The 24,583-nt window shown below is 41.4% G+C and overlaps 1 protein-coding gene across 1 annotated transcript in view; it reads right to left on the minus strand.

Annotated features, from left to right (window-relative positions):
* Window positions 1–23,992, minus strand: part of LOC101417975 (retinal guanylyl cyclase 2) — a 77,032-nt gene extending 53,040 nt beyond the window's left edge. The window contains 1 exon segment of the mRNA XM_071212977.1: window positions 23,972–23,992. Within this exon segment, the coding sequence (XP_071069078.1) occupies window positions 23,972–23,992 (21 nt within the window).
* Window positions 23,993–24,583: the final 591 nt, after the last annotated feature.

The raw sequence follows: 24,583 nt of genomic DNA on the forward strand, positions 1-24,583 counted from the left end.
ATTGCAAGCAAGGGTGGCCAATGTCCAATTCTTGTTGATCTCGGCGGCTATAAGATCCATCTGTTGTTAAAAGTCCAGGATGACAGCGCGTTGCAGGTAGTTGATCTCTCCTTGGCAGCGAAGACATTGTAGGAGAGGATTACTTTTTCCTGCCAGAGGCTTACTGTCCAATTAAAAGGCTGATGGCTGGGGTTGGTGAGTGCAATGGGGAGTGTGAGGAAAAGAAGGGTGATGGTTTTGGACAAGAGGAGGCTTGGTGAAGTCATTATGGGAGGAAGATAAGGAGTAAAGCATAAAAGAGGATAATAAACAGAAAGGCGATGGAGAGTAGAATTCGTTGGCCGAGGTTCCAATCTTCTGGTGCGGTAGCAGCTAGACAGATGGTGGAAAATATTATCAAGAAAGCAAAGGTTATGAGGAAGAAATAAAGTATTAAAGGCTGTGGGGGAAGTGAGAAGATCATTTAGAGGATAGGGTTGAGAATGGTATGTTTAAGACAGAAGCTTTGTGGTTTGTAGGAGACTGCTTTATAAACGAAGGAGAATGAGGGCAGTAAATATAGTAACGATAGATAGGAAGATGACAGTGAGGAGGAGTCTTTGTTTAAGGTTCCAATCGTCCGGTGCAACAGTGGCTAGGCCGATAGCGAGGGGTGTTGCTAAGTAGACAATGGCTGCAAAGACAAAATCATCCTCTGTTTCCTTAAGAATAACTTTTCTTTAAATACTTAGTAGCATGCAATATTAGAAACCGTTTCCTAAAAGCAAGTTGGCAGGGGAGCTTGGTTGCTGTTAATCTTTCCTGTTATAAAATTACCTTTTATTATTATTATCATCAATTTAGTTTTATATATATATATTTAAGAATGACCTTTTGGAATTAGCCATTTAATACCTTAATGTAAACTATTGAAGATAAATTTTATCTTTACAGAACACATTCCCTTATGTAAAGTTATCACAATACCTTTTACACTTGCCGCATGCAAATTAAATTTCAAGAGTTTATGAAAAATTAGCCATCTTACTTTAGGACAAAATACGTCTTTTTGCAAAACTTATTACATTTCCGTTAGCATTTTTACAAACTTTTAACTTTTTAATATTCATATAAGTTTTACATTCTTTATATTATCCTGTGAAGAAAAATAAGTTATTCATTTTAATCTAGGCAAGAACAACTTTTTATGAAGATGTACAGTTAATTTTGTTAATTAAGACTTACAATTTTTTTAAATTGTAGATATCTTATTAACATTTAAACTTATGTATTAATATAATAAACTTAAGTATTAATATAAGCGCTTATTTAATTTTTGGCCATTTGAATAGAGCTCTTTTAAAGATTTCTAGTAATTTATATTTACCATCCGGAGGTATCACAATATACGTTGACATTGAACGAACAGACAGACAAACACAGAACAATTACAACACATTAACAGAAATATATAATTTATTTACAGTTGACTCATAATTCTTACTTTCTTGGTATAGCTGCTTTTAAATCTTTTTTTATATAGCATATCATAGATTATACCCTTCAAGATTTTTTCTGGACTTTATGTTGCCTGTAATAAGCCAGGAGGGAATCTTTTACCTTCCTGCTCCACAGCAAAAGTGACCCTATCTATAAGGCGAGTATAGGTGTCCGGGTCCCAAAGCTGACACGTGGTAAGCCACGGATTAAAGGGGAGAAGAAGGTCCCAATATACTTGAAGCTGTTTGAAAGAGATCTTACACTGGTGAGTGTCTAGGAGACCGGCGAGGGCCCGAACTTGTGGGGCTTGCTTAGCAGATAGGATGTTACCCATTGCTAATGGCCTTTTGGAGCCGATAAGAAAAGGGGCCCTTACCTTGAGAGCGCGGCGATGGGAGCCGAGGTGCGCGGTGAGACGAGGGGTCGGAGCTGGTGGGGCTCCGACGGTGGTCGCGGGCCAAGAGAAGGCCCCGACGAGGGGAGGGCGGGATGACGAGCAGTGGAGCAAGGCAAAGGGGAGCAAGCGTGAAGGGGAGGAGGCAGAGGTGAAGGCAGGGGTGGAGGTGCTCAGGCACGTGCTCCTGAGAGTTTTATTGGCGCCTCTTAATCATAGCGGGTCAGTATAAGCCCCCGACATGGAAGGAGAAAGCCATCCAGCGATTCTCCCAGACCGCCGTGGATCATATGAGGTCGCCAAGGTTCAGGAGCAGCAATGCAGAGCGAAAAGATAGGGGTGAGAAGAGAGGAGAGCGTAGGGCTATGGTAGGGTTACTTCAGACATGCAAGCGCGTGCTCCCGAGAAATCCAAGGCTCCTCTTAATCATAGCGGGTCGGTATAAGCCCCCGACATGGAAGGAGAAAGCCATCCAGCGATTCTCCCAGACCGCCGTGGATCGTATGAGGTAGCCAAGGCTCAGGTAGCAGCAATGTTGCACGAGAGAAGTCCCAAGGTGAGAAGAGAGGAGGGGGGGGGCTGCCAGGTTATGGAGTGAGGCTGTGGTGGGGTTGCCTTGCCCCACGTTGGGCGCCAACTGCGGCGGCTTGCTCGGTCGGTAGAGGTGGGGTCTGGCTGCGGACGAGGGGTCGGTCCAGCTCTGGACGAGGGGTCGGTCCCACTTGGGACGAAGGGTCGGTCCCACTTGGGACGAGGGGTCGGTCCGGCAGCAGACGAGGGATCGGTCTCACAAGGGGTTGCGCGGTTCGGCTGACGGGGTCGCCCGGCGAAGCCGGCGACGAAGGGGTCGCCCGGAGAAGCCGGCGACGAAGGGGTCGCCCGGAGAAGCAGGCGACGAACTGGGGACAAGGGAGGCCAGGCCCTTGTCGGGGGCTCTCAGGACTGGAGGGCGCACGGCAGAAGAACTACCGCGGAGACAAGGTAAACACGCAAGTCCACTTTACTGAGGGAGAGGCAACCGTTTTATAGGGGCTGGGGAAGGCTGATTGGTCGAAGCCACGCCCTGTTCTGATTGGTTGCCGGCAAAAGGTCAGTGGGCGGTACTGGACGGGGGAGGGGTGGTGGTTAGGGATTGGCTGTCGCTGTTGCTGGGGGAAGGGGCAGGGTTTAGGGATTGGTGGCTGCTGTTGCTGGGGTGGAGGGCAGACTTGAGTTTCCCGCCCACGCCTGGCTGTTGCTGCTGTCGGGGGAGGGGAAAAGGGCGGGCTGGATTTTTCCGCCCACACCTGGCTGTTGCTGCTGTCGGGGGAAGGGAAAAGGGCGGGCTGGATTTTTCCGCCCACACCTGGCTGTTGCTGCTGTCGGGGGAGGGGAAAAGGGCAGACTGGAATTTTCTGCCCTGCGCCTGCGCAGGGAGAAAGAAGGCATCGTGTGGCGCCATCCGGGAGGAGGGGTGGCCGCGGAAGCATGGCTGCCGAGAAGGGGAGACCCGAGGGCACTCTGCGCCCATGCCGAGCTCCCTTCAGGGGTGGCGGTGAGTCCGACCAGCCACCCTATTATGGGGGCAGCGGCTTGGCCTACCGCGGCCGCTCCCCCGCCAGGCCAGCAAACCACGCTTCAGCCCGAGGGGTGACCGCATGCCTCTACATTTATAGTGGGGGACTTTAATACACCACTATCAACTTTGGACAGAACATCACAATAGAGAATCAATGAAGAAACAAAGACCTTGAACAAAATATGAGAAGAAATGGACCCAATAGACATATAAAGAACAATATACCCAAATGCAGCAGAATATACATGCTTCTCAAGAGCACCTGGATCATTCTCTAAGAGAGACCACATACTAGGTGACAGAGAATGTCTCAGTGAACTCAGAAAGATTGAAATCATACAAAATAATTTCTCTGCCACCGTGGAATGAAGACGGAAATCTGCAATATCCAGACATCAAGATTAGGCACCAAGATATGGACGTTAAACTGCACACTCCTAGAGAAACAGTGGGACAAGGAGAAAATCTCAAATAAATCAGTAATTACCTTAAAACTAATGAAAATGACAATACAACATATGAAAACTTATGGGATGTAGGAAAAACTGTACTGAGACAGAAATTTATAACCATAAATTCATCCATCAAAACAGAAGAAAGTGCTAAAATTGAAGACCTAAGGGCACACTTGGAAGAATTAGGGGAAAAAAAACTAACAAACTACCCCCCAAAAAAAGAAAGAAAGAAAGAAAGAAATAACAAAGACCACAGCAGAACTAAATGAAATAGAAAATAAGAACATGCAAAAAAAAAAAAAAGACCTGGTTCCTTTAAAAGATCAATAAAATTGACAAACCCATAGCTAGATTAACAAAGAAAAAAAGAGAGAAGATGTAAATGCACAAAATAAGAAATGAGAGGGAATATCACCAGTGAACTCACAGAAATAAAGAACATCAAAAGAGGACACTTTGAAGAACTATATGCCAACAAGAAGTCAATTAAGAGGAAATGGACAAATTCTAAAACATACAAGCAGCCTATATTGATGAAAGAAGAAATTGATGATCTCAACAAACCAGTCACAAGAAAAGAGATAGAATCAGTCATTCCCAGCAGCCTGAATCTCTGGACTGACCATGTGATAGCCAGGCCCTGAGCCTCAACAGACTTCAACTCCTACACTCTGGTTTATTGGACTTACCCCACTCAGCTAACATGGAGTTGAAGAAGGTCAACCACCACACCATGGAGCCAAGAGTGTCTCCAAATGAAAGCAGGAGGATTGCATCCAGCATCCATATGGAATCTAAGCCCCCTCTTGTCACAGATGTGGAGTGGGCACAACCATTCCAAGGTCCACAGGATGGAGGAATAGAGAATGGATTAGAGAGGACTTACTGATCATCTATTCATAAACTATTGTGATTAGTAATCGAAGAAAATGTGGCATTGGTGTGGAGAAAGTGGCCAAGGTGGCTGCTGGGGGTAGGGAATGGGAGGAAGAGATGAGATATGGAGGTGTTTTCGGGACTTGAAGTTGTCCTGGGTGATGCTGAAGGGACAGTTAGTGGGCATTGTATGTCCTCCCATGGCCCACTGTGTGCAACGTGATAGAGTGTGGGCTATGGTGTGGACCATTGACCATGAGGTGCAGCGGTGCTCTGAGATGTATTCACCAAATGCAATGAATGTCTCATGATGATGGAGGAGTTTGTTGTTATGGGGGGAGGAGCGGGGGGAGGCAGGTGGGGGGTATATGGGGACCTCATTTTTTTTAATGTAATATTAAAAAAATAAATAAAGACAAAAAGGAAAAAGAAAAATAAAATCTCCCAACTAAGAAGAGCCCTGGGTCAGATGGCTTCATAGTTGAATTCTACCAAATATTCTGGAAAGGAATCCCACCAATCTTGCTTAAACTCTTTCAAAAAATTGAAATAAAGAGAACATTGACTAACTCATTTTATGAGGCCAACATTGCCCTAATACCAAAGTGAAAGAAAGACAATACAAGAAAGGAGAATTACAGAACAATCACTCTAATGAACCTAGATTTGAAAATCCTCAACAAAATACTAGCTAAATATATTCAACAACACATTAAACAAATTATACACCATGACCAAGTGGGATTCACTACTGGTATTGAAGAATGGTTCATCATAAGAAAATCAATTAATGTAATACACCACATAAACAGATCGAAGGAAAAAATTCACATGATCATATCTGTAAATTCAGAAAAAGCATTTGGCAAAACACAGCACCCTTTCTTGATGAAAACATTGTAAATGATTGTGAGATAAGGAAACTTTCTGAACATGATAAAGGGTATATAAGAAAAACCCACAGCTAACATGATTTACAATGGTGAAATCCTAATTGGTTCCCTCTAAGATCAGGAACAAGACAAGGATGTCCACTATCACTTCTCCTATTTAATATTGTGTTAGAAGTACTTGCTTGAGCACTGAGGCAAGAAACAGATATAAAATGCATTCAGATTGGAAAGAAAGAAGTTAAAATTTCACTATTTACAGATGACATGATCCTATACATAGAAAGCCCTGAGAAATCTACCACAAAGCTTCTAGAATTTATAAATGAGTTCAGTAAAGTTGCAGGTTATAAGATCAATGAACAAAAATCAGTAGAATTTCTGTCCACAAATAATGAACAATTTCAGGAGGAAATCAAGAAACAAATACTATTTACAATAGTAAATTAAAAAATCAAATACCTAGGAATAAATTTAACTAAAGATGTAAAAGACTTATACACAGAAAACTACACAACATTATTCAAGGAAATCAAAGAAGACTCAAATAAATGGAAGAATATTCCCTGTTCATTGATAGGCTGACAAAATATCATTAAGATGCTTATCCTATACAAACTTGTCTAAAGATTCAATGAAATCCCAATAAAAATCAACACAGCATTTTCTAATGAACTATAAACACTATGAAATTTATTTAGAAAGGAAAGAGGCCCCAATAGCCAAATGCATAATGAAAAAAAAAATTGGAGGAATCACACAACCTGACATCAAAACATACTACAAAGCTACAATGGTGAAAATTGCATGGTATTGGCACAAGGATAAGTATACTGACCAATGTAGTCAAATTGAGAGTATTGATATAGATCCTCACATACACCGTCATCTGATATTCGACAAGGCCACCAAGACCATGCAAGTGGGAGAGAATGACCTCTTCAACAAATGGTGCTTGGAGAACTGGATATCTGTATGCAAAATAATAAAAGAAGATTCCCATCTCACACCTTATACAAAAATCAACTCAAGACAGATCAAAGACGTAAATATAAGAGCCAAGGCCATAAAGACCTTGGAAAACAATGTAGGGAAGCATCTACAGGACCTTGTAATAGGAATTGGCTTCATGAACTTCGCACCTAAAGCATAAGCAGCAAAAGAACAAATAGTTAGATGAGACCTCCCCTAAATTAAAGCCTTCTCCACCTCAAAGGAGTTTGTTGAGAAAGTAAAAGGACAGTCTACACAATGGGAAAAAATATTTGGTAACCATAGATCTGATAGGAGACTAATGTCCTGCATGTATAAAGAAACCCTACATCTTGAAAATAAAAAGACAACCCATTTAAAAAATGAGCAAGAGATTTGAAAAGACACCTCTCCAAAGAAGAATTACAAAATGCTAAAAAGCACATGAAAAGATGCTCAACATTCCTAGCTATTAGGGAAATGCAAATCAAAACTACAATGAGATACCATCTTACACCCATTAGACTGGTGACTATTAAAAAACAGAGGACTGGGAAACAGCTGTATCTCAATCAACTAGGATCATGTGTACCATATGGGAGGCCATGGGTTCATGTCCCAGGGCCTCCTTGTGAAGGTAGGCTCACCCGTATGCCACAGAGAGCCACCGGACCCATAAGTGCCGTGGAGTTCTACCCAGCGCACAAGGCCACAGAGTGCTACCCAGCCAGCAAGCACTGCAGAGTGCCACTCAGTCAGCAAGCACTGCAGAAAGCCGACTCATCAAGGTGATGCAACAAAAAGGGAGACAAGTAAAAACACAGCAGAGCCTGCAGCAAATGGACACAGAGAGCACACAACAAACAAGCCAAAAGAATGGGGAAATAAATAAAAAATAAAATACAGACACACAGAAGAACACACAGCAAATAGACACAGAGAGCAGACAGCAAGTAAGCTGCAAGAGAGGGGAGGAATAAAAAAATTATCAGAGGACTACAAGTGTTGGAGACTGTGATGAGGAAAGGGAACACTCATCCATTGCTGGTGGAAATGTAGAAGGATCCAGTCATTGTGGAGGACAGCTTTGCAGCTTTGCAGTTCCTCAAAAAACTTGCTATAGATTTGCCATATGACCCAGCAATTCCACTGCTGGGTATATACCCAGAAGAACTTAAAACAAGGACACAGACCAATATAAGCACACCAATGTTCATAGTGACATTATTCACTATTGCCAAAAGTTGGAATCAACACAAATTCCGTCAAAAGATGAATGGATAAACAAAATGTGGTATATATATAAAATGGACTACTACTCAGCTGTAAGAGGGAATACAGTACTAACACATGGGATAACATGGATGAATCTTGAGGACCTTATGTTGAGTGAAGCAAGCCAGGCAATGAAGGACAAATATTACATGACCTCTCTGATACGGATTAAGCAAATCAAGCTGTCTCAGACCAAGAGACTGGACCATAGGCTTACATGAAATGGGAGAAAGGAAGGCAGTGAGCTCATGCCTAAATGAGCAAAATCTATGATAAAGAGGAGGTAAGTAGCTGTGCAGTGAAGGGATAATATGGGGGCATAGGGATTATATTGGGTTGGGCTTTGCATGATTGAGGGGAGCTAGGGTTGGGAGGATGGATCAGATGGTCCATGGAATTGGGAGCAGGAATGGGGGCAGCAGGTGAACATGGGAGATTGTCAGGTACATGGTTGAAAATATAATGTTGAGAAAACCCTTTGGAAAATACAATAAAAATGGTTGTGGGTTTAAGGTGTTTGATGGGGGCAATTGGCACAAGGTGCACTTGGAGCAGGCTTCTAGAGAGTATGAGTCTCATCTTGTCATAGGGTGTTATATCAGTGGGTGGAGACCCATACAATGAGCGGGAAAGTATTGTGCCCCATCATGGGAGGCCTGATGTTCTCAAATAGAGGGGAGGGTGTCTCTCGAGAGCGTGGGTGGCTCCCAATGGGGAAGGACAAACTACTATGTCAAGCCCTCGGCATTGTTGCAGGTATCTATGGATCTCGTCCTTCAAGCAGTAAAGGTTGGTTATCTCTGTGGGCCCTGAGGAGGGGGAGGGAGGAATAGAATAGATGGAAGATGGGGTACTTAAGAGGCAATGGAAATGTTCTGCATGATTGTGCAATGTAGGATACAGGCCATGTTAAATTCCACCAAAAATGTATAAATGAGTATGGCCTAAAATGTAAACCATAATGAAAACTTCAGACCATGGTTAGTAGCTATGTTTCAATATTTATACATCAGTTTAAACAAATGAATCATCCACATGTAAAAAATTTCATTAAGAGGGAAGGGGGAAAAGGGGAAGTATGTTGGGTATATGTGAGTCCCCTTTATTCTGTATGTGACTTTACTGTGACCTAAAACTTTTTTGAAGACATAATGAAAAAAAAAATAAGACACTGAGGAAGAAATTGCCACTGTACATACAGGACAACATCTATTACAGTGACGAAAGGCAAAACATCAAAAATTTTTATAATGTTTTTTTCATTTTTAATACCCCAATTTCTAAAAATTTATTTTAGTTTTTCTACATTCCTATGTATTTTATTTCTAGTGTTTAAAACTATCATTATTATCTCATTTTCTTATTAATTGAATTTGGCAATATATTAGGCTTCCTTTTTGAATAAGTTTTGGATCACAGAGGGGACCATCTATGGCAGTGGAGGAGAACTAGTTTGGGGTGTCATTGATGGGGGATACATGGGAGGGAGGGAGTTTTCCTTGGCATGCATAGAGGGTATATAGATATGTTTGGATGGTCGTTGTGTATTAACATAGTGGGTAGAATGTCACATGACAACTGAGGGATTCCTGAGTTCCCATCCTTGGGAGCTCTGTCACATTCCCTGATGGAACAGCAACAAAATCTCAAGTGAAAGGGCAAAGAGCAATGAAGAGGATGGTCCAGTAATGGGCCCTTGATACTGATGACTATGCTTATGAGCCTGTGTTTCTATAATTTAAACTTTGAGTGGAGCTGCAGGGTGCCTAAGAGTTACCTCCTGAGAACCTCCATGTTGCTCAAATGTGGCCACTATCTAAGCCAAACTCAGCATATAAATTGATTACCTTCACCACAGCATGGGACATGACTCCTGGGGATCAACCTCCCTGGCACTGAGGGATTACAACCAAGCACTGGCTGGTAATGATACTAGGAAAAGATCTTGAATAAAAGGGGAAAAGGGTAAAGACAAATGAGTTTATATGGCTATGAGACTTCAAAATGAGTTCAGAGGTCATCAGAGGGGTCACACTTACACACATTTCAGCAGGAACTCAGAGACAGCCCAATTAAGATGTAACCCTAGGCAGTGATGCTCCTTAGGGCTATGGAAACACTTAGGTCCTACAGTCATGGAAGATTGCTCTGGAGTTCAGTGCCTTGCTAGTGGGCCCTACTTTGGAATTTGTGCTCCCGTGTGTGATGGTGTTGAACTCAGATGTGTCTTTCCAGCCATTCACTTTCAATCTCCTTGAATCCCTGGGTCTAAGGTGGATTTCTTGTAGACAGCATATAGATGGGTCAGATTAGTTTATCCATTCTGTCAATCTGTGTCTCTTGACTAGTGAGTTTAATCCATTAACATTCAGTGTTATTACTCTCCCTGAATTAATTGTATTAGTCATTCTTGACTGGGAATTTTTTTCTTTTAGTACCTTGACTATGTCATACCACAGCCTTCTTGCATCCATGGTTTCAGATGAGAAATCAGCACTTAATCTTATTGTGCTTGCATTGTGTGTGATGCTTCTCTTTTCTCTTGCTGCTTTCAGTATTTTCTCTTTGTCTTGAGCATTGGATAATTTGACAAGTATATGTCTTGGAGTAAGTCTGTTGGGATTTATACTGTTTGGGGTACACTGCACTCCCTGGGCATATTCATCCATCTACCTAAATAGGTATGGGAGTTTTTCAGCCATTATTTCCTCCAACACCCCTTCTGCACCTTTTCCCTTCTCTTCTTCTGGGATGCCTATAATACAATATTTGCATGTTTTGTGTTGTCACTCAAATCCCTAAGTCCCTGTTGGATTTTTTCTATCTTTTTATCTACCAATTCTACTATCTGCTCAATTTCCATTGTACTGGCTTCCACACCAGTAAGTCTTTCCTCTGCCTCTTCAAATCTGCTATTTGCTGAGAGTGTATTATAGATTTCTTGGATTATGCCATTCATCGCCATGATATCTGTTATCTTTTCTCATATGTTTACAATTTCTTCAGTATGCTCTCTAAGTATTTTCTTAATATCCTTAACCTCCTCCTTCACTTCTTTAAGTTTGTCCATGATATTTGTTTGGACAGTTTTGATTAGTTGTTTGATGTTCTGCTCTTCTTCCTGGTTTTTAGTTTGTTCACTGGATTGGGCCATGTCTTCCTGATTATTGGTATGGTTTGTAATTTTTTGTTGCTGTCTGGTCATCATTTTATCTTGATGGGTTTGTTCAGTTGATTAGCTTCTTCTTCTAGTCTTGGGTTTTATTTAGCTGTTTTTGTGTGTGTGTGTTAAGTGTTCTCTTTGACACTTTGTTCTTTTTAAATATTTCCTTGTTGTCTAAGTTCCCTTGATGGAAAAATTAGGGCCAGGGAAAGCAAAAGAGGTAAGAAATGAAAAGAAAAGTATTAAATAGTAATACTGATAGTAAAAGTTAGCAGAAGAACCATATAAGACCTATGAGAATGAATATTAAACTCATGTAAACCTTGTAGAGTTACAGGAATAAAAAAGTGGTGTACCTACAATGAAATGGGAAACTGAATATGGAGAAGAATATACTATGAATTAAAAGGCAAGCATGATGAGGGGAGAGGTAAAGAGAAAAGAAAGGACAGTAGCAGAAACAGTTAATAAAAGACAGAAAACAGTATAGAAGTGTTAGAAATAAAAAGTCAGAAAATTGGGGACTTAACAAAGAGAAGTGGAATGTAAGAGCAGCAACAGAAGGTGGAAGGTAAAAAGGTGCAGGAAGAAAAAGAGATAGCATTGGTAGCCAAAATAGGTATACAGCAAAAAGAGGAAATCTAGGAAGAGGAAACAGAACAAATAAGAAATAAGCTGGCAGTACCTAATTTTTAGAAGGGGGCGATAAAGAGGAAGGAAAAACAAGAAAACAATAAAACAGACAAACCCACAAGAAATGAGTCAACCACAACTACGGGACATTGTAGATCCCCCCAGGGCCCACTGGATGGAACGTGGGAGAATGTGGGCTATGACGTGGACCGTTGACTATGGGGTGCAGCGATGCCCAGAGATGTACTTGCCAGGTGCAGTGGATGTGTCATGATGATGGGAGAGGGTGTTGCTGTGGGGTGGGGGGGGTGGGAGGGGGGGCGGTGGGGTTGAGTGGGAATTTTTTGAATGTAATATTTTTGAATGTAATATTTTTTTTTAAATGAACAAAAAAATAAAAAAATTAAAGAAATGAGTCAACCAAACACTGAAAATAAATAGACTTACCCTTAAGCCCCTGTGGACCTTGTCAGGTCACAGGTGTTTGATCAATCAATTACCCTGCAGCTTTCTCACTGAAGTGGGTTTTAGTGAGTAATCTAAGTTAAATTATATAACAATAGTAACCTCTTTTTTTTTAGGAAAAATAAAAGATCCAAGGGAAGCTAATTCAAGGATAATGTCTATGTTTTCCCTGTCCTTAAGTATCAGTTAGATGTTTATTATCCTAGTGTGTCACTACTCTAAGAGGAGCCAGGAATCACACTAGAGACCTTGTATATTCAAGGCTGAAACTCCTCCATGGAGCCAAACCTTCCCGCTGGGTTGATTAGCTCTTGAATCCTGGGGCAGGTTTGACTCTTTGCAATTGGATAAACTGCTAAATAGGAATCTTCTCTTGCCCCTTCCTTTTTATCTAACTGCTTTCTCTCCCAGGGCAGCAGGAACAATAACCTGTGTGAGAGTTCCCTTCTGAAATTCAAATGGGACCCCAATGGCTTAACTCACCACAGAAAAAAATGACTCAGTCTCATTAAGAGAGTATCACCTTGCAGGGAACCATAAATATACGCTCTTGGAAGCTTATTAAGCACTTCCTACTGTCCCTCCCATAGGTGAGTTGCACAGGACTAGTTAATTGCCTAACTCCACCTTCTCCCAGGTCAATTTTCCCTATCCCAGGGAGGTTAGGTTAATCAGGCTGCCTCAGCAGATTTACCTCACCCCTCTTCTTAGTTTCTCCTCAAGCCAGCTGGTATACTCCTCAAAGCTCAAAAACTGGGGTCCAGACAATAGTACCTGCACTCAATAGAGCCCTCTCCACTCTTCACCAGAATCCTCCCATCCTCGGAGTTTGGCTCTTCCAACTGACTGACTGGCAAGGGTCAGGGAACACTGTGGCTTCCTGCCCTGAGGGAGGGGCTCAGCCATCCCACAGCTCCAGCCTCAAGTACCAAAAAACTCATGGATTTACCTTGAGCAACAACTATTTTTGTCGTGCTCTCTCCAGATCAAAGCCTTGAAGCCTCCTGCTTTGTGGGTTCCCAAAATTGCTCACTCAGGCAGGACTTGCCCCCCCAGCCATTTTTTGTAGGAGAGATGATGTAGGTGCACTTGCTCTGATGCCATCTTGCCCCTCCTCTCAGCAGTATCTCATTGACTGCCACAGTAAATAGTTCCTCAAATAGTGGTGCTGCTGAGGACTCTAGAGACATCCAGACACTTAAGAAGGGCATACAAGCTCAGGAACTCAGGACTCTGATGGTGGGCCTTACTTTGGAATTTATGCTCCCCACTGTAAAAGAGTTGGACTCATTTACTGTTTTCTTATACATGGCTTGCTTCCTGTATTTATTTGAACCTATAATTAGCACTATACTTGATAAAAAAACAAATCCCAGAGACTTAAATATTTGGTATGTACATGTTCCAGTTGAGCCCTGAATCTCATCAGAGTTGTAAAACTTAACTCTTCAATTCACTGGACTCACCCAGGACAACTAACAAGGAGATGAGATGGACAACACCTATCTCAAGGAACAGAGAGTACCTGAAACTGCAAGCATGATAACTTATTAATCTGCCCCATGTGATCTAAGAACCCTCTCAATTAGAAGTTGTCTCTATTCCTCTGATTGCTCACTCCCCAGGCTCCAGCTCAAAACTCCCAACTCTCTTCTTCACCATGCCTTACTGACATGGCCCAATCAAAGTCCTAATTATAATTTAATCAATTAAAAGTGTTACCTCTTGTCAACCAGTTTGCAAACATAACCCAATAACCATTTCGGAATTTATAAATAATGCCAAATGGCTAGAGTCCACCCTCAGAATTCCAAAAAGACATTATTCAAAAACCTTGAAACAGTAAACAAAAATTAAGTACAAAATCATATCATAATCAATTTAAAGAAATTCAGTTTGTCTTCAGTCAAATTTTCATCTGCTATAGACCTTTGAAACTTACAAAACCATTTATTTGCTTCCAATACACAAATGGACCCACAAAAGATAAACATTTTCATTACCATAACGAGAAATTCAGAGGGAAACCTGAGTCAGGGGTCCTCTACAGTTCAGTAAACCTAAAAGACATACCTTATTTGATGTCAAAGTCTGAGAGTCATTCTTAAGATGGTGGTTTCTTCTTGATGCCTTAAGGGAACCCACCCTTTCCCCATGCTTGTCCAAAGGCCATTTTCTTGGTTCCACCTTCTTCATGCATCTGGTGGTTGACCAAACTCTACACCTCACCCAAGAGCATTGGGGTGATTGTCACACTTTACCCAATCTTTGGGTTAGAGTCTTAACCCTTCTAGTACAGAGATGTGAAGACAAATCTCCCCCTACCCTTTGGCATACAAGATCAACCCTCTGAGAGAAATGAGCTGACCACCTGGCCTTCCCTAATCCATGGGGAACAGGGCCACCTTTCTCAAACCTACCGCCCTAATCCTTGTACCCTGGGGTGGCAAAACTCTACCTGAACATCAGTTTGGAATGTCCATCCTCTTCAACTGCCGGGACAAACTCACCCTCTCTCTGCACATTGGTGGGGTTCCTCTCTTGGCCCAAGGTGATGTCTTAATTCCAGATCTTGCCTTCCATGGTTTTCCTCTTAAAGCTGTTTCCCCTTCCATCTTTCCCATCAATGTCCTTTTTAGTCCAAACTGACAGTGATTTTGTTCATACAGCTCTCTCAAAAAGTTTGTTGATTTAGCATGAAGAAAGCAGGAGTCAAAGCCATCAGACAGTGAGACTTTCCAAAAGTCTTTCCTAGATAACTGCATCTTCAATCCTGATTTATAAGTTTCAAGTTTAGTTAAGTCCTCAAATGATTTCCAGAGGCTTGGATTTTCCAGAACCAATTTATGTTTTCTTTGTGCCCAACAGTTCAGTCCTCAGCTGATCTCTCTCATCTAGCATTTTGCTATAAGCTACAAGGAAAAACCAAGTCACATTCTCCAAATTTACTTTGGAAAGTTCATCAGCTGAATACCCAGGCTTGCCATTTTCAATTTCTGCCTTCCATAAAACACCAGGAGTTAATTTTGTTAAGTTCTCTGTGATTTTAAAACATGAATCTCCTTTTCTCCAGTTTCCATTAATAGTTCCATCATTTACTTCTAACGCTTCATAGAAAGTCTATCAGCATCCTCATTACTAGCAACAGTTTCTTCAAAGCAGTATAGGACTTTACCATCAAGTATCTCAAAATTCTTCCAAAAAATACCCCTTATCCAATTTTAAAACCATTCCCAGCATTTTGGTAATTGCAAAAGCATTACCCTACTCTCGGTACCAAATTCTGTACTAATCAGCCTAAGGGATGCTGATGCAAAACACCATAAATCTGTTGGCTTTTATAAAGGGTATTTATTTGGTGTATAAGCTTATAGTTAACAAGCCATAAAGCATAAGTTACTTCCCTCACCAAAGTCTATTGCCATGTGTTGGGGCAAGATGACTACCAACGGCCAAGAGTTCAGACTTCTTGTGTTCCTCTCTTCCCTGAGGTGTTTCTCTCTGGGTTAAGCTGCTGTGATCTCTCCACAAGGTCAGCTGTAGACTATCAGGCAAACAACTATGTCCCTCTTCCCGGGGTTTCTGCCATGTCTAAAGAACCATCTATATTCCTCTGTTTTCTCCTGTGTGTTCACTTCCCAGGCTTCAGCTCAAAACTCCCAATTTTGTCCTTTGCCATGTCTTTCCTCTTTGAGTTCCCACCCACTAAGGGGCAGGCACTCAACACTCTCCTGATATGGCCCAATAAAAGTCCTAATCATAATTTAATCAATTAAAGGTGTTACTTCTTGCAGACCAGTTTACAAACATAATCCAATAATTATTTTTGAAACTCATAAACAATGCCAAACTGCTACATTTATAACAAATGTTTGAAAACATTGCAAGATGTTAGTGAAGAGGTGATGTATGTGACCCCTGTAAGATGTTTTGCATATTTATTTTGTAACGTCACATTTACTATACATTTATTGTTTATATATGATCATGTATGAATGATATACTTCAATAAAAATATATTTTACAAAACCTCCCAAAGATAAAAAGCACAGGACTACATGTCTTTACAGGTGAATTCTATCTATCATTCAAAGATGATTTAAAACCATTCTTGCTCCCATTTTCAGTTGTAATCTTGCTCAAGCTCTTCAAAAAATTGAACAGGAAAAAACGTATCAATCTCATTCTATGAAGCCAACTTAACTCTAATACCAAAACTAGATAAAGAAATTATGAAAAAAGAAAATTATAGACCATTATCTCTAATGAATATAGACTCAAAAATCCTCAGCAAAATATTAATACATGCAAACTGAATCCAAAAGAACAGAAAAGGAATTATACACCAAGTCAAGTAGGTTTTATCCCAGGTATGCAAGGGTGGTTCAAGACAAGAAAATCAGTTATTGTAATAATCTACATTGAAAATATAAAGAAGAAAAATCACATGATCCTCTTGATTGATGCAGAAAAGATATTTGACAAAATACAGAATCCTTTCTTGATAAAGACTTTCCAAAAGATAAGAATAGAAAGAGGCTTTTACAATATGGTAAAGTACCTATGTGAAAAACCTACAAGCGGTATTGTACTCGACATAGAAAGACTGAAAGATTTCCCACTGAGATCAGGAAAAAGACAAGGATGACCACTGACACCACTATTATTCAATACTGAGCTGGATGTTCTAGCTCGAGAAAGTAGGCTATATAAAGAAATAAAAGGCCCTCATATAGGAAAGGAAGAATTAAAATTTTCACTGTTGGCGGCGGACTTGGCCCAGTGGTTAGGGCATCCACCTACCACATGGGAGGCCCGCAGTTCAAACCCTGGGCCTCCTTGACCCGTGTGAAGCTGGCCCATGCACAGTGCTGATGTACGCAAGGAGTGCCCTGCCACGCAGGGCTGTCCCCGCGTAGGGGAGCCCCATGCGCAAGGAGTGCGCCCCGTAAGGAGTGCCTCCCAGTGCAAAAGAAATTGCAGCCTGCCCATGAATAGTGCCGCACACACGGAGAGCTGACACAGCAAGATGACACAATAAAAAGAAACAGAGATTCCCGTACCGCTGACAACAACAGAAGCAGACAAAGAAGATGCAGCAAATAGACACATAGAACAGACAACCGGGGTGGGGGAGGGAGAAGGGGAGAAAAATAAATAAATAAATAAATAAATAAATAATGTGGAGAACAATGGGAAAAAATAATTTAAAAAAAAACTTTCACTGCTTGCTGATGATATGATCCTATGTCTAGAAAATCCTGAAATCCACAACAAACTTCTAGAACAAATAGGCAAGTTCAGCAAAGTGGTGTAATTGAAGATAAATATGCAATAAACAATAGTGTTTCTGTACACTGATTTACAATCTGAGTTGGCAAATAGAAAAAATCTCAATTTATAATAGCGACTTAAAAAATCAAATATTTAAGATAAACTTAACCAAGGACAAAAAAGACCTATATTCAGAAACTGTAAAACATTGGTAAAAGAAACCAAATAAGTCTTAAATAAATGGAAGGATATTCCGTGATCATGGACAAGAAGGCTAAATATCATTAACATGTCAATTCTACCCAAGGTGATTTACAGATTCAATGCAATCCCCATAAAATTCCCAGCAACATTTTTAGCAGAAGTGGAAAAGCCATTTATCAAATTTATTTGGAAGTATAAAGGCCCCAAATAGCCAATGTTTAGTTTAAAGCTAATATCCAGCATATATAAAGAAATCTGGACTCAGATGGGATCTCCCTTCATAAGACTTTCATGCTAATGTGCTGGAGGTGCAGTTAATGTTGGGGTTTAAGATATATTTAGGGGATTTGAATCTCTGGACTGACAATGTGATAGCCAGATCCTGAGCCTCAACAGACTCCAGCACCTACAATCTGATTTATTGGACTTACCACACTCAGCTAAGATGGAGGTGAAGAAGGACAACCACCACACCATGGAGCCTAGAGTGATTACAACTGAAAATGGGAGGATTGCATCCAGCATCCAGGTGGAATCTGAGCCTCCTCTTGACATAAAGGTGCAATGGACACAACCAATCCAGTGTCCACATAGAAGAGGTGGCATTGGATTGGGAAAAGTGGACATAATGGACAAAGGGTATGGGGAAAGGCAGGAAGAGATGAGAGGTGGAGGCATCTTCGGGACATGGAGCTACCCTGGATGGTGCTTCAGAGGTAATCACCGGACATTGTAAATCCTCACAGGGCCTACATGATGGAATAGAGGAGAGTATGGGCCATGATGTGAACCAATGTATATGAGGTGCAGAGGTGCCCAAAGATGTACTTAACCAAATCCAATGGATGTGTCATGATGATGGGAACGAGTGTTGTTGGGGGGGGGGAGAGGGGGGGTGGGGGGGTGGGGTTGAATGGGACCTCACATATATATTTTTAAGGTAATATTATTACAAAGTCAATAAAAAATAAAAAAATTAAAAAAAAAAAAAAAAAAAAAAAAAAAAAAAAAAAGAAATCCTGTATCTCAAACATATAAAGACAAACAACCCAATTAAAAAATGGACAAGAAATTTGAAAAGATGCTTCTCCCAACAAGAAATACAAATGGCTAAAAAGCACATGAGAAGATGATCAATATCACTAGCTAGTAGGGAAATGCAAATCAAAACTATAGTGAGATACCATCTTACACCCATTAGACTGGAGGTTATTAAAAAAACAGAAGAGTACAAGTGTTGGAGAGGATGTGGAGGAAGGGGAACCCTCATCCACTGCTGGTGGGAATGTAGAAGGACCCAGTCATTCTGGAAGACAGTTTCCTGGTTCCTCAAAAAACTGACTAGGATTTGCCATATGACCCAGCAATTCCACTGCTGGGTACATACCCAGAAGAAATGAAAGCAAGGACACGAACTGATATATGCACACCAATGTTCATAGCAACATTATTCACTATTGCCAAAAGTTGGAATCAACTCAAATGTTCATCAACTGATGAATGGATAAACAAAACATGGTATAAACATAAAATGGAATACTATTCAGCTGTAAGAAGGAATACAGTATTTACACATTGGATAACATGGATGAAACTTGAAGACCTTACCTTGAATGAAGCAGGTCAGGCATTGAAGACCAAATAGTACATGATCTCTCTGATATGAATTAAGTAAATCAAGGTGTCTCAAAGAACTAAAGACACAATGATAGCTTTACAGGAAATTGGGGGAGGGGGGAGAGGAAGGTTGTGACCTGAAGCCTAAAAGGGCAAAATCTATGATAAGGTGGAGGTAAGTAGTTGTGCATTGAAGGGAAACTATGGGGGTATCGGGATACTATTGGATGGGGCTTTGCAGGCTTGACAGGGGTTAGGGTTGGGAGGATGGGTCAGATGGTCCCTGGAATTGGGGAGAGGTTTTTGGGGGAGCAGGTGAACATGGGAGATTGTCAGGTATGTGGTTGAAATTATAATGTTGAGAAAATATTTTAGTAAATATAATAAGGGAGGCTTACTTGTTTAAGGTGTTTGATGGGGGCTTCTGGCACAGGGTGCACCTGCAGCAGGCTTCTAGAGAGTATGTGATTGGTCCTTATCATAGTGTTATATCATTGAGTGGAGACCCATACAATGAGCTGGAAGGTGTTGTACCCCCATTCTGGAGAGGCCTGATGTTCTCAAACAGAGGGAAGGGTGTCTCTCAAGAGCATTGGTGGCTTCTAATTGGGGAAGACATTCTAGTGTGCCAAGCATCACTGCAAGTATCTATGAACCTGGTCCTTCAAGCAGTGAAGCTTGTTTGTCACTGTGGGCCCCAAAGAGGGTGGGAGAGAGGAATAGGATAGATGAAAGAGGGGGTAACTGGGGGGCAACGGAAGGGTTCCACAATATCATTCAAGGATGGATATAGGGTATGTTAAATTTCACCAAAAATTTATAAAAGTGTATATGCTAAAATGTAAACCTTAATGTAATTAAAAATTTAGAAAATAGTACAGTCTAAAATATAAACCATAATGCAAAGCAAAATGGAATCATGGTTAGTAGCTATGTTTCAATACCTGTACATCAGTTGTAGCAAATATAACATCCACATGTAAAAAGATCATTGTTGGGGAAGGGGGAAAAGGGTTTGATGTTGGGTATATGGGTGTCCCCTATATTCTTTTTGTGACTTTACTGAGATCTAAAGCTTTTTTGAAGGCCAAATCTTTTTTAAAAATGATATTGACACTGAGGAAAGAATGGAAGAGATTGCCTTGCCACAGTACATACAAGGCATCACCTATTACAGTGAGAAAGACAAAATATCAATAATAAAATTTTAAGATTTTTTTTCATTTTTAATACCCCAATTTATTCTTTAGTTTTTCTTATTAGTGTGTATTCTGTTTCTAACCTTTAAACCTATCATTAGTGTTTCATTTTTCTACTAATTGAATTTGGCAATATGTTAGACTTCATTTTTTGAAGAAGTTTTGGATCACAGAGGGATTCAAATATGGCAGGGGAGGTACACTGCTGTGGGGTGTCGTTGATGAGGGACAGATGGTTGGGAGGGAGTTCTCCATGGCATGTATATAGTTTTATAAAAATGTTCAGATATTCTTTGGGTATTGTCATAGTACATAGAGTTACACATGACAACTGAGGGAGTGCTGAGTTCCTAGCCGATGAAGTCTGTCACACTTCCCAATGGAACAGCAACAATCCCCCAAGTGTAAGGGGGTGAAGAAGGATGGTCCAGTGATGGGCCCTTGATAATGATGACTATGCCTATGAGCCTGTGTGCATGAAATTACAACTAGGCCCTGAGCCACAGGGTGCCTAAGAGTTACCTTCTGAGATCCTTCGTGTTGCTCAAATGTGGCCCCTCTCTAAGCCAAACTGAGCATGTAAATGTATTACCTTCCCCCAGTGTGAGACTTGACTCCTAGGAATGAGCTTCCCTTGCTCTGAGGGATTACTACCAATCACCAGCTCATGATGCAACTACAAGAAGACCTTGAGTAAAAGGGGGAAATGGTAAAGACAAATGAGTATATACGGCTAAGAAACTTCAAAATGAGTCAGGAGGTCATCAGAAGGGTTACACTTACGCTCAACTCAGCAGGATCCCAGAGACAGCCAAAGTAGATAAAACCCCAGGTACTGGTGCTCCTGAGGACTACTGAGACACACAGGTTCTATAGTAATGGCAGATGGCTCTGGAGTTCAATGCCTTGCCAGTGGGCCCTACTTGGAACGTGTGCTCCTGAGTGTGATGGAATTGGACTCAGATGTGTTCTTTCTACACATGCCTCTTCTATCACTGTTACTGAATCTGTGGTTGGTGCTGGGGCTTGTGTATGCTCAGGAGACTTGAATCTCTGCCTGGTTATGTGCCAGCTGGGCCCTGAGCCTCAGCAGCATTGCAACACCTACTCTCCAGTTCATTGGACTTACCCGGGTCAGCTAACAGCGAAGTGGAAATGGTCAACCACCACACCAGGGAACCAAGAGTGCCTACAACTGCAAGCAGAATTTCATACAACAGCCATGTGGTATCTAAGCCATCTCTTGATTTAAAGGTGGGGTGTACATCACCATCCCAGGGTCCACAGGATGGAGGAATATAATATGGATTAGAGTGGACTTACTGGTATGCTACTATATAACTATTGCGAGTCTAGAAATGGAAGAAATGATATCATTGATGTAGAGAGAGTGGGCAGTGGAGTTGCTGAGGGCAGGGAGAGAGAAGAAGAGGTGTAATGTGGGGGCATTTTTGGGTCTTGCAGTTGTCATGAATGATATGCTCATCATATATCCTGCCATAATCAACTGAATGTAAACTACAATGTAAACTATAATCCATGTGGTGCAACAGTGCTCCAAACTGTATTCACCAAGTGCAATGAATGTGCCACAATGATGAAAAAGGTTGTTTATGAGGGAGGACTGGGGGTTTGGGGGTATGTGGGAACCTTTTATATTTTTAATGTAACATTTTTCATGATCTATATATTTTCAAAAAGTACAATAGAAAATGAAAAAATAAAGAATGATGAATGTGTCATCACAAACTGGAAGAAAAGTGATCCTTGTTTTAAAGTGGCAGAGTACTTGGCAAAATTGATTCCTGATGTTGAATGGAAGGCAGAAGTTCAAAGTGATTACCTTTGATATTTAAGTGAGATTTACAAACTAAATTCGGAAAGTGCTGCCTGGCTTCTTGAAGTTTATAATAAAATGTGGGAGGAATGGGATAAGCTGGAACCTGAATGCCTGGGCACAAACAAACCAGAAATTGATGATTTACAAAATTCCTAACTTCCACAAAACAAGTCTCCAGATATTGTGCTCCAATGTGAGGGTTTAACTGAACTTAGAAACAGTCATTTCAGCACATGGCAGGATTTGTTGAAAGTCCTTCTGTCTAATTGTTTGGACTCCTGTGTACTAAATGCAAAAGCAAGAAGCTTTTTGAGAGATCTGTCTGAATGGACCCACTGCCAGCCTGGACTAAAAGGGACAGTTTGAAGGAAAAGTGACTTCAAAGGCAGAATCATGAAAACTGAGGTCTAGGCCAAAGAAATCTTCTTGGACCAAGAGAGCAGACTCAACCATGTATATGGAAAGTGTGAGTATGCCCTGGAGCTTGGAAAAGGTGGGCATTTGACCACGTTGTTCAGGAAGAGTTACTACCCCAGTCTTCTCAGATGCCTGGGGATTGCAGAGAGTGATCATCATCTTCATACTTGAGAGGGTGGAGCCTAGAACCTAGCCACCACCAAAATGTTGACAAGGGTGTTTCTGAGAGCCTGGCCACCACACCAATGTTTGAAGATGTTGGAGCCTTAAACCCATTATTCAGGGAGAGCATGGTCCCTGTGCAAGCACTTTCAAAGTGTGGGGCTGCCACTCCATCAGGGCCAGAGGAGAAAACATGCTTCCATAGATGACTCTCAGATTTTGAAATCTAAGGGAGTATGCCCTGCAGAGCTGTTTGGTACCCATGACACCTGTTTTCCTTCCAATTTCTCTCCATGGGAATGGGAATGTTTATTCTATGACTATTCCTCCATTGTATATTGGAAGCAGATAACTTGATCTCCAGGTTTCACAGGTGCACAGAATGAGTGGAATTGTTTGCCAGGACAGACCACAGCTGTAACTGATTTTTTTAAACCTGTATATTATTTTTTTAAATTTACTGAAGCATATCATGAAAGTGTACAGATCAAGACATAATCAGGAGATGTTTTCTCCCCAACCTGCACCTATGGATGATCAGAAACTTGGTGGCATCTGCTTTTTTCTCTCCTTTCCTCCAGGCCTGGCTTCAGTGACTTCATTTCAGTTCTGTGTTCCATTGATTTCAGCTTCTGGCTTCATTTTTTAAAAGTTTTGGCTCACAGAAGGATTACGATTATGGCAGGGGAGGATCACTTGGATGGGGTGTCAGTGATGGGGGATACATGGGAGAAAGTTCAGCTGGGCATACATATAATTTTATAAATATGTTCAAATGTTCATGGGGCATTGCCACAGTGGGTAAAGAGTCACACAACAACTAAAAGAATATTGAATTCCCATCCTGGGGAACTCTGCCTCATTCTCTGAGAGCAGCAACAATTCCCCAAGTACAGCGGCAATGTATATTGAAGAAGGATGGTCCAGTGATGGGCCCTTGATCGGGTTCTTGATATTGATGACTCTGCTTATGAGTCTTTGCTCTTGAAATTGCAACTTAGCCTATTGTTTCAAGGTGCCTAAGAGTTACTTCCTGAGGGCTTCCCTTTTGCTCAAATGTGACCTCTCTAAGCCAAACTCAGCATATAAATGCATTACCTTCCCAACAGCATGGGCCATGACTCCCAAGGATGAGCCTCTCTGGCACTGAGGAATTACTACCAAGCCCTTGCTAGTGAGGGAACTTGGAAAAGACCTTGAATAAAAATGGGAAAAGATAAAGAAAAATGAGTTTATATGACTAAGAGACTTCAAAGTGAGTCAGGAGGTCATCCCAGAAGTGACACTTATGCATGTCTCAGCAGGACCTCATAGACTGCCAAAATAAATACCACCCCAAAAAGTGAGGCTCGTGAGGGCTCTGAAAACACCCAAGTCCTACAGTCATGGCAGACGACTCTGGAGTTTGGTGCCTTGCCAGTGAACCCTACTTTGGAGTTTGTGCTCCTGAATGAGACACAGTTGGATTCAGATGTGACTTCTCTACACATGCTTCTTCTGTCCCTTTTATTTGAGCCTATAGTTGGTGCTGGAGTTGGTAGGTGTACGTCCAAGAGACTTGAATCTCTGGGCTGTCCATGTGCTAGCTGGGCTGAGAGCCTCAGCAGAGTTGCAGCACATACTCTCTATTTTATTGGACTCACCCAGGACAACTAACAAGAAGGTGAGGATGGACAACCACCACACCAAGGAACCGAGAGAGTCTACAGT

The sequence above is a fragment of the Dasypus novemcinctus genome, chromosome X (assembly GCF_030445035.2).
Source record: "Dasypus novemcinctus isolate mDasNov1 chromosome X, mDasNov1.1.hap2, whole genome shotgun sequence".
Classification (NCBI taxonomy): Eukaryota; Metazoa; Chordata; class Mammalia; order Cingulata; family Dasypodidae; genus Dasypus; species Dasypus novemcinctus.